Genomic DNA, 11256 nt, shown 5'->3' with positions numbered 1-11256 from the left:
CAAAAAACTCGATTTACGATTTAAACCGATTTTTTTTTCTTCCCCTACTTAAAATCAATCTGCAAATGACAAAGAAATTGTTCAAAACAATTTTTAACTTTATTTTGTTTTGATTTTCCCTTCTGGGATTTGATTTGGATTTTCCCCTTGGGGTTAAAGTGCAATCAGAAACAACAAGCCAAAAAGACAAGATGGCAGGCCCTGCCTTTGTAAACAGTGAAAATGTAACATAACAGAACAGAACAGAACAGAACAGAACATGAAATGGATGGATTGGGATTGGTGGGGAACGTGAAAAAAAATGTACATCACAATAAAGTGTATTGTGATCGTCAAAACATTTGGTAACTAAACAGAATTTTAGTTTAGTTTAGTGACAACACAATGTTTACATGGTACAATGACTGGTATGCTACTGTTTTTATTATTGCTTTCACAATTTCATTTCAATTCAATTCTTGTGATTTGATTCTGATCTTGATTCAATATCGATTCCTTTGGATAAATACTAGGTACAGTAGATACATGTTAATTTAAAGCCCTGTCAGCTGGTATTATTATTAAAGGTTAAAAATAACATCTCAAATGAAATATTATGCGTTTTTTTATAATAACAAGTTCAACATTCTAATATTTTAATGATATAGGTAAAAATATAATAAATAGGTAATATAGTTATCATATTTAACAAAATACTACTCTCTACAGCAATTATTTTAAAGTCCAACTAACGTGCGATGGTCATTAATGGGCTTTCCAGAGGTAAAAGTAACTTCACGTGACATATTGTCTTTTAGCTGTTAGACCTCTTTCCGCAGTTGAAAAACACAGATCGATCGATTTTATTTCATTTCGGTAAGTTGAACTGTATCTTTCAAATTACCTATTGATCATTCGTGTTTATTTAGCCTACTAGTAACTAGTAGTAAAGAGTAACAGATGATCGGTTCACGTGCCGCTTGAACTCTGTCAGCGATCTGTCAAGCGCCAAAACGGTGTTTATTGTTTGAATTTCGTAATTAAATCGACAGAATCTGAGAGCTGAGAATTTGTTTCATAGCAATAGTAACCTTCTCTGTCTTGTCTGTCGGTGTCAGTGTCCTCTTTGCTTCGCGATTTTTCTCTGCGTGAGAAAATGGATGTGTAGCGTGAGAGCGTGTAAAAAGTGACGATTGCGTGAGTCTCACGGTGAATTCGTGAGAGTTGGCAGCCCTGCAGATTCAGTTTGTAAGACTGTAGATTGTTTTTTGGCGGGTGTGTTTGTGCTGCCGCGGTCTTGCCGTGTTGTTTGTGTATCTCTATGCCAAACGCGCGGGGGAAGAGCTGAGCCCGTTCGGAGCTACGGGAGCCCAGAGGGGAGCGTCGGCGAATGTTAAAGAGAAAACCGATTTTCATTCAAAAAAATCGACGTAAACTGCAAATTCGAATTAATCGATAAAATCGATTTATCGCCCAGCCCTAGTATTTATTATATTTAAAAACATTCAATTTCAATTAAATTTTTAATAAATACCAAATATTTTATAAATAATATAATAAAGTATATAAATAATTTTTAAATGAAAATATACATTTAATAATCCATCATAAATCTTTCTCAGCCCTTTTTCTTTTCTGCAGTGATCAAAGATGTTTGGATCAGGTGAAAAATAATAATGACCAATAAAAGTAAATTACAGCTTAACATTTCAGAAACTAAATAAATCCTGATGCCCAACATCCCTAAAATCCCAATCAAAGTCCCTCACTACATTAATTCCCATTGAATATTCTCACATACAGTAGTTAAATGCGTATAAGTTTTATCATAATGCCTTTAAAACACGAAGGTCTGTTATAAATATTAAATGAAGCCGCTCGTGAAGACATTAATGCACAGATGACCTTTACCTCCAGCGCCGAAGTTCAGCACATACTGTGTGAAGAGAGCGTCTAGCTCGTCATACTGGACCAGAGCGTCTTCAAACTGCTGCAGCATCTCGAACACAAACGCCAGCTCCTCCTGAACACACACACACACACACACACACACACACACACACACACACACACACACACACACACACACACACACACACACACACACACACACACACACACACACACACACACGAGTTTTACACAGTGAGTACAAATAACAAAGTCACATGATACACAGCCGTCTTCTAGCCGTACACATACTGGGAACTATATTCTCAGAGGGCGAAGCACTGCTACGGCGGAGTGATCTGCTCGCAGCGCCTGAGAAGCCCGTGGTGAGGAGCAGAGTTCCTCAGAGCTGGAGTAAATCACTCCGCAGAAGTAGCAGTGCTTCGCTTCTGAGAATATAGTTCCCAGTATGTATACGGTTAGAAGATGGCTGTGTGTCATGTGACCTTGTTATTTGTTCACGCTGTGACTATACACATCACAGCATGTAAATAGGAAAATGTTGGCGTTATTTTGTCACTTATTGGGAGCAGTATGCTAGCTGGAGCCATTTACCTCCAGTGTTTGTGCTAAGCTAGGCTATCACACACCTGGACCATGAAGTAGTCGCAGAAGCTCCAGCCGGGCTCGGTGCGCTTCTCCCGCAGCGTCCTCATCTCGTCCTCGAAGCGGCCCAGGTTCCTGGTGAAGGACATGAGCAGGAGCGTGCGCAGTTTAGTGAGGAACGAACTCCACGACTCCTGGGAGCGAGACGACTCCTTCAGAGGGTCCGACAGAGCCACACACCTGACACACACACACACATTTACTCACAGAGCAGATCGATACACACAACACTGCCTGATAATCAATCAATACATGCTTTTAACACACATATGAGATGTTAGATCACATGCTTACAGCACCATGTTTAATTAAAGGCAGTTTACATGCTTTCATTGACTGCTTTTCATCTCTAATTATATGGGCAGATCTGTTTTATAATTATATTTATATTTAATAAATATATAAATAATCATTTGTCTCTGAGATATATTTCTCTCAATGTCTCGGAGATATATATATATATATATTTTTTTTTTTACATTTTAGTGTTTTTTATTTTATTTTATTATTTCTTTAAAATTGTATTTGTGACATTTTTTATTTTAGTTTATATTGAAAAATAGTGTAATATAAATATAATGAATAAAGTATATAAATATATAAAACATAATATAATTTTTTTTTTTATTTTAATAATAATTTGATTGATTTTTCTTAAACTAAAAATATATGATAAAATATAATAAAGCATTAAAAAATTTTTTTTTTTTTAAGTTTGTTACATTGTTATTTTTATTTAATTTTTTATTTTCTTAAAAAAAATATATATATATATATATATATATATATATATATATATATATATATATAAATACAATTTTTTTATTTTTAATAATTTGATTTATATATTTTTTTTAAACAACAAATATATGACAAAACATAATAAAGTATAAAAATAACGAGTTTAGTTAATCAGGACGGTCATTTTAAAATGCTGTGAATGACTAATGATTAATTGGTTTGACTGATTACACCGTCTATGATAACCAGAATGCAAGTGAGATGTGTGTGTGTGTCCGTCCGTGTGTGTGTGTGTGTAGTCATGAGCAGATCATCCTCCTCAGCACGAGCGGTGTCTCAGGTCTCAGTCCCAGCAGCTGCTGGCGGGACACTGGGATCAGGGCTATTTCAGGAGTCGGCTCCTCACCTGTCGCTCTGCTTGTTGCAGAAGTCGTTGCGGATCTTGTCCACGATGGAGGTGCGCGGGAGGATGTTGGTTTTGTTCTTCTTCTTGTTGTCACTCTCCACCACAACGATGAGCCAATCGACCGAGCCGTGGAGACGCAGGACACCCTGCCAGCGCTGCATGTCCTCCTTAACCGACGCCTTGTACACCTCGGTGTCCTGATACACACACACACACACACACACACACACACACACACACACACACACACACACACACACACACACACACACACAAACGGACACACATGGACACACATGGACACACACCAGTATTTTACATTATTTCTGAATGTAATAATAAAACAAATACTCAAATCTAAGCAAATCTGTGTTTTTTCTCTGCAATTTTGACTCTGCATTACTTACTTTCCAGAATATTAGAATTTCTGGATAAAGTGTGAATCAACATTTTGTTGTTTCAAATAAAGAAATCTTCTACAATTCTGAACAACTAAGCAAAATAGCATGTAATTTACTAGAGGTTCTGACAAAATGTTAATTGCTGCAGACTATTTAAAATGTTTGATTATTTTAAATAAATTACTTTAAAGAATCGGTTTCAATGATCGGAGTAAATGATTCAATGACTCATTCCATAAAGAATTGTTTCATTACTGGATTAATCAGCATTTTTGAGCAAATCTCTTGAGTGAACGATTCCATGACAAATATATTTATAACAGTCACTTGTCGCCACCTACTGGTGTAACGATGTAACTGATACAAGCTTTATCTGAAGCATCAGGTTACTTTCAAAAGGTGATTTACTCTATTTTAATCTCTACCGTAGACATCAGTGTTTATATCTGAACTATAAACTTTTATCCCAGAACTACACTGATCATTTCAACAAGAAAAATTAATTAAATACCAGCTTTAAAGTCCCCCTGTGGTGAAAATCCAGCGTTTAATGTTGTTTATGTGTCTATGTGGTGTTTTTAATCTGCTTTAAGTCAAACCATGTGTAAGTTCATAAGTCGACAGCATTGCTGAGTATTTCCTCCTTAAAACTGCAGTGAACCAAAGACAGTCTCAAAAACACGCTTTGAAATCGCTGGTGTTTCTGACGTCACAAACTACCTTGTAGCCAATCAGATCAACGTGTGATCGTCAACCAGTGGATCTCTGAGCTGAGGAGTGAGTGGAGGCGGGGCTCATTTGCATATTCATAGAACCACACATACTAAATGAGGCAAGGGTGTCGAGTTACATTCAAGATATTGACATTTTTTCAAGATAAAAATGTTTAAATATGTCATTTTGGTGATCTGAGATGAGTTTTAAGTGATAAAATGATTGACTACAGGGGGACTTGTTTAGCAGCAGGAATGAGGCTGTCCGACTCTGCTCGTACTCTAGATAGAAGAGTGCACAGCGTACAGTATGTCATGAGGGACACAACTATGGTCTTGTTTCAGATCTGAGACTCACACAGCAGTCGGTCCAGTAGATGTGCAGGAAGGGGAACGTTAACAGCGCTTTATTTCCCTCTTTGGGAAGAAGTTCCTCCTTAAACTGGACAAAATTAGCCTCCAGGTAGATCATCTTTGGTGCTCGTCCGTAAGACCTGAGACGAGAAACACACACACACACACACACACACACACACACACACACACACACACACACACACACACACACACACACACACACACACACACACACACACAGGTTAAATCCAGCACACACACTTGTGCTGTTCTCAACTCAACCAGATCTGAAAACAACTGATTATTGACATCAGCCAAACATTATTCTAATGTGCTTTTACTCATGTTCATCATCTCTCTTTAGTGTGTAGTGTTGCTGTTTGATCATGATAAAGCTCCAGTCAGTGTTTCTGAACTCCCTGAAACGCCTCCATTGTATCTTGAGTTTCTTCCGGGAACGAACACGTCACAATATTCCTCATTATAATAATTAATGCGCAGAATAAAGGGGCGGGGCCTGGTTGAGTTAGTTAGTAGTGTGTTAAACTGGCGGCTATAGAAAGGGGCGGGGCATTTCCCAGACACACTCGAAGCGCTCGACCAATCACAACAAACTGCTCCAGCCGACCAATCAGAGCACAGTGTGCTTTTCAGAAGGAAGGGCGTCATAGAGACATGACGTAAACAGAGCGTTACTGACAGACTGGGAAGAGAGGAGCCGCAACAATGGAGAATATGAGGAGAATAATCAACATTCAAGTTCTAGTAGAGCCTGAAACAAAAGGGCAAAAGGGCACAATAGGTCCCCTTTAAAGGGGTGGTTGATTATGATTTGACTTTTCTAACTTTAGTTAGTGTGTAATGTTGCTGTTTGAGCATAAACAACATCTGCAAAGTTACAACGCTCAAAGTTCAAAGCAAAGGGAGAGATTTGCTTTTAAAGAAATCGCTTTTTAAGGACTACAACAAACGGCTGGTAGAGACTACACCACATTCCTCCCGGGTTAGTGACATCACCAACCCTAGAATTTACATAAACCCCTATAGATTATAGATTATCAAGACAGAATATGCTAATCAATGACTAGAAGATAACTACACATCAGCTGCATAAACTCATCAACTAACCATTCAGAAATGTCCTGTTGCTTCTACATGTTGTCACTTCTTCTTGAGTCTCTCCATCATTGTCTGACTCCGGTTTGAACATAAAAGGCTAAAAGTTTTTGAAATTTTCAGTGTGCCTGTGTGTGTGAGTGCAAGCTGTTGAAGCTCCGCCCCCTGCGCCGGGAGCAGCAGCTCATTTGCATTTAAAGGAACAGACACAAAATGATGCGTTTTTGCTCACTCTCAAAAATGTACAATTTTAACATGCTATATAAAAATATCTGTGGGGTATTTTGAGCTGAAACTTCACATACACACTCTTGGGACATCAGAGACTTATTTTACATCTTGTGAAAAGGGCATTATACCACCCCTTTAATCAATCCCTTCTAAATGCATTTCTTCTGAACACAACATGAAATCACTTGAGTCAAATAACAGATATAAAGACATATTGAGACAGTTCCAGAACTGGTTCTTTCAGGCTGATGGTCTAAACAGGAAGACCTTGATGACTGGATTTCCGTCATTCCTTCCAGTTCTGAAAGATCATGTGACAGAAATCACTTCCCTATTCCAGAGGCACACAACAGAACGGCATCTCATCACACCACAGCTGAATATGATGTGCAAACGGCTTGAACTGAACAACTAAAGACATGAATCATGGGAGATCACAGCTGAATATCACAGCACAGCTCCGGTGTATCGGCTTTAGATGCGACATTAACGCTCTGGAGGAGGATAAAGTCTCAAGACAAGAAAGAAAATACTCTTTTGTGACTCTCAAACGGGAAAGAAATATCTGATATCCTTCTCATCATATCTGATGTGTGAGGGCTGGTTCACACAGAGCGTGCTTTCAACGAAGCTCATGGAAAAACATGTTCAGTTTAACAAACACATAAATTGCAAGAGATTTTCTCCAAACCTCCAAATAAAATGTTAAGAGGTTGGATTCAGATTCTTAACAGTAAACTAAATAATCACCAGCAGAACTGTGCATTATGCTTTGCTTTCAGACTCGCATGTTTTCTGATTAAAGCGTAACTCTCGGCAAAATGCAACCTAGGGTCTTTTTGTTAATCTACCCGAGGCAAACTTTCGTTTAAACGCATAATTAGAATGGAAACGCCACTTTTAAGTTTGACCATATTTTCGTTTTCGGTCAAATTGCCTTTTGAATGGGAGTGCTTGGGGCACGACTATGATAGCATCAAAATCGCTATTTTTAAACACTAAGGCGGCTTGACACAACATGAAACTTTGCTCGAAATATCCATGAACTTTGTCTCAGACGGCCAAATCGCGGTGAAAATCGCACAGTGTGCACCCGGCTTAAGGCATGAAGATATTAACATATTATAAACATTAACAATCATGATTTTTTTTTTGTTGCTTTTTTTGCTGCTTGTGAAAAGCGCAGTGCAAAACAATAGGATCCTCCAATCATTTAGTGCGCTTAAGCCCCGCCCCTTCAAGGTCACGCTCATTTGCATACAGGTTTGAGCGCCACGCCCACAACTCAACATCCAATCAACAACCGATGCACAGAACCAAACCCCACCTTACATTGATTCAAAACTCGAATGTGCATCACATGATGAAAGATCTGATGCCAATCCTGTTTCATGGGAGCATATATAGAAATATGGATAGAGCATAACCCTATATAATAAAACATCCGCTGTGCAGTGAGAGAATATGCCGTATCTCACCTCCTCCACTCCATGGGTTCTCTGGGCAGCTGTTGGGTCAGTGAGCTGTACAGGGCCGTGAACAGGTTCTGATCGCCCGCACCTGCTCACACACACACACACACACCTCATGTTTGTCACTTATTCTTCACTGTGAAACCGCTAACAAAAATCTACAGTGCTGCATTCTTTATTCATACATGTTTGTTAATGGTCATGTATCATTTAAAGGTGCAGTAAGCAATTTCAGAGAAACACTGTTGATGTTTGAAATCACTAGGGCTGTAATCTCCCAGTCGATTAGTCGATTATTAGGGGTGTGACGGTTAGCATATAACCGTGAGACCGACGGTTATAGTTGAACACCGTCATTACAACTCTATAACCGCCAAAACCGTGTTATTAAAATATTTTTTACAAACATTTTTTATCATAGAGAATGTTTAAATACTAATTAAAAACAATTGTTAACAGTCTGTGTTATTAATGGTCTACGTCGTTTCCAACTGTATTTGATTCTTTGCCAAGCGACCACCAATCATTTGAGATAGAAATAAAAGCTATGATATAGTGATGTGCCATCATTATGAGATTTATTAAACAAATGAAAAACATTTGCAATAATAAACATTAGCAATGAACATTTGCAATCGGGAGACATGGTTTTTACCACTTAATGAAGTTTTGTTTTGTAAATCGTCAGACATGATTTTTACCACTTCATTAAGTTTTGCTTTGTAGAAAGCCTTTCTTTAAAGCGAATTTCATTTTGTACAAATTGTATCTTAATTTTAATAAATGTTTCATCAACCAATTGCATGTATTTAATAAATAAAAATATATAGTAATAGTAAAAGAGTAATATATAGTAAATATAGGACAATATAACAACAATGACATGGAGGCGCCCGCACGCCGCGTTCACTTGCATTGCATTGTGAAGTTGAACTAGAGCGCATCTCATGGTAAATGAATGAAACTCAGCGTAGGCCTATGCCTCATACATTAGCATTAAATATCTTTGCTGCATCCTTTCTAGAACAGACAAGGGCTTTCTTGCGGCTCGCATCAGCAGAGCATTGCATCGTCCATAGACCGCAAAACAATCAGCGGATGGCGGGCGGGTGCGGCTTTGAAATCTGGTCAAAAAACGTTGGTGCGGATGATGATGAGTTTTGTGATGCGGTTGCGGATGAACTAATACCCCCATCCGCGTATCTCTATTGATAACAACATTGAACACTACACAAATATTAAGTTTATTCAAACTAAGTTATCCTGTAACAGACGAACGTCACGAACGTCGCAACCCCCCCCCCCCCCCCCCCCCGACGACGGTTATGTTACGAACCATCACCAGATACGTTCTGGCTCGACCAAAATTCTGATTGGTCGTTTTTTTGCCGCGTTCATTTCATCAGGTGGAAAGCACTAATTGCTAATGGGGGTGTTTTCCGAGCACCCCTGTTTCACAGGTAACAGTCTGTCTTCAGAACACCCCCCTTGTTTTCTCCTCTTTTGGATTAGCCCAACCCACTGGAGAAGAGAGACAGATTGAAGAAAGTAGGCTACTAGAAGGTTTGCTGAATTTCTTTATTTTTCAGTTATGCACTTTATTTCGTTTCTGCTCTTGATCTGGTTTGTTTAATAAATATAATTTTTTTATTAAAGTGGACGTGCCTTTTGTGTTTAAGAGTAAAAGCTTTAAGTTAATAGTCTATTCGTGTCTCAGCCGCGAAGCTGAGCTCCACAGAGCGGCTGAAATGATAGCGTCTGTCAGTTATTATAATACATATGACAAAAACAATTGTCTAAATTATGTTGCATATTCCTCAAAAGTTATTGTGATGATATCACTAGTTGACAACATAGTACTTTTTTCGGAAATCATAGGCTATGGTATTGCGCAGGTGCACGTGATGCAACGCTGTCAGAGCCGACAGACTCGTGTGTCAGACTCATTTCAGTGCAAAATAATTAGGTCAAAAACAATTTAATATACTGCAAATAGCCAACTAGTTTTTTATGTTTATTTATTATTCATTTAGGCGGACAACAAGGCTAACGTTACCAAGTACTGCGCAGCTAATTAATTTAACTTTTTTTTCCTAACGTCATTTTTAGTCGAAAATTTCAGGACTTCAGTCGACCAAGATTTTCTTTGGTTGATTACATACACGCCCTATAGCCCCGCCCCCAAAGTCACAAACATGCTTATGCAACATAGGCCCCTCCCTCCTAGTGAGTTGACACACCCCTTCATGCTGATTGGCTACAAGTGTGATTTGGTGCTCTGTCCAACAGCGTTTCTTAGAAATCGCTTACTGCCCCTTTCATATTCATATTTAATACAATTATAAGCATAAAAAACATTTCAGTTACTTGAAATAAAAACAAACGTTCCCTGAAATAAAATGTAAACATTTAAAGCATGTTATTTCAGCTAGTTGTTAATTGTCTTAAATATATAAAACTGAAATAAAAAATAAAAAACAGTTTAGAGTTTAAATATATAAATAAATTACAATTCACACACAGCAGCTGTGACTGATATTCACTTACAGGAAAGTACTGTTTCCGTATCAGGTATCAGAAGATAGTACTGTGGTACTTTGACATATAACATGATACTAAATACTTAGATGATATTTACAGGTAGATATTTGCCAACATTTGTCATAATTATATTCATGTTTAGGAAACTCAGTAGTAGGCAGCCAATGAACTGTTAGTTTGGGCTGAAAACATTAACAAATTAAACACCAAAAAATACTGTGCTAAAGTGACTGTATTTGGAGGCATCAGGACGAATGATTTTGATTTAAACCGATTCGCTAAAAACATAATTAAAACCGATTCATGAACAAGAACCGAATCAGAGGAACGATTCGTTCGGTTTGCAGCCAGGTTTTACATGCAATGTCCCACTGAAAGCAATGTACAACTCATAATCTTTTTTTAAAATCCCTGATATTTCCAAGCTGACAGGAGGAATATGTCAGTGTGAACCATCACAACACACCAAAACACCGCTGCAGTCGAGCTGACAGTATTATGAGGGTTATAACATCCACTCACAGGTCACTATGGGTTTGTTCTCCATCGTGTAGATGATGGGCTTCTCCTCATGGGGCTCCATGGGTTCCGTTCATCAGCATCTGAGTAATCGATCACATTCAACACCGCTGATGTATCGATGAGGCCCCTTCAGTCTCCATTTCCTATCTGCTGACACTGAGTGACGACTTCCGGTCCACGTCACGGCCATACAGGAAGTCCACCACAAAAGACTTTTACAC

The 11256-nt window shown here is 38.3% G+C and overlaps 1 protein-coding gene across 1 annotated transcript in view; it reads right to left on the bottom strand.

Annotated features, from left to right (window-relative positions):
- Nucleotides 1–11224, bottom strand: part of trappc10 (trafficking protein particle complex subunit 10) — a 34957-nt gene extending 23733 nt beyond the window's left edge. The window contains exons 1-6 of the mRNA XM_079856750.1: nt 11036–11224; nt 7979–8060; nt 5155–5290; nt 3683–3879; nt 2520–2715; nt 1891–2002 (exon numbers count right to left, since the gene is read on the bottom strand). Of these exons, the coding sequence (XP_079712876.1) occupies nt 1891–2002; nt 2520–2715; nt 3683–3879; nt 5155–5290; nt 7979–8060; nt 11036–11096 (784 nt within the window). The 5' untranslated portion in view covers nt 11097–11224. The remainder of the gene's footprint in view (nt 1–1890; nt 2003–2519; nt 2716–3682; nt 3880–5154; nt 5291–7978; nt 8061–11035) is intronic.
- Nucleotides 11225–11256: the final 32 nt, after the last annotated feature.

This window comes from Squalius cephalus (assembly GCF_949319135.1).
Source record: "Squalius cephalus genome assembly, chromosome: 22".
NCBI classification, from domain to species: Eukaryota; Metazoa; Chordata; class Actinopteri; order Cypriniformes; family Leuciscidae; genus Squalius; species Squalius cephalus.
Note: the sequence above shows the minus strand (reverse complement) of the source record. Positions and strands in the feature narration are given on the sequence as shown.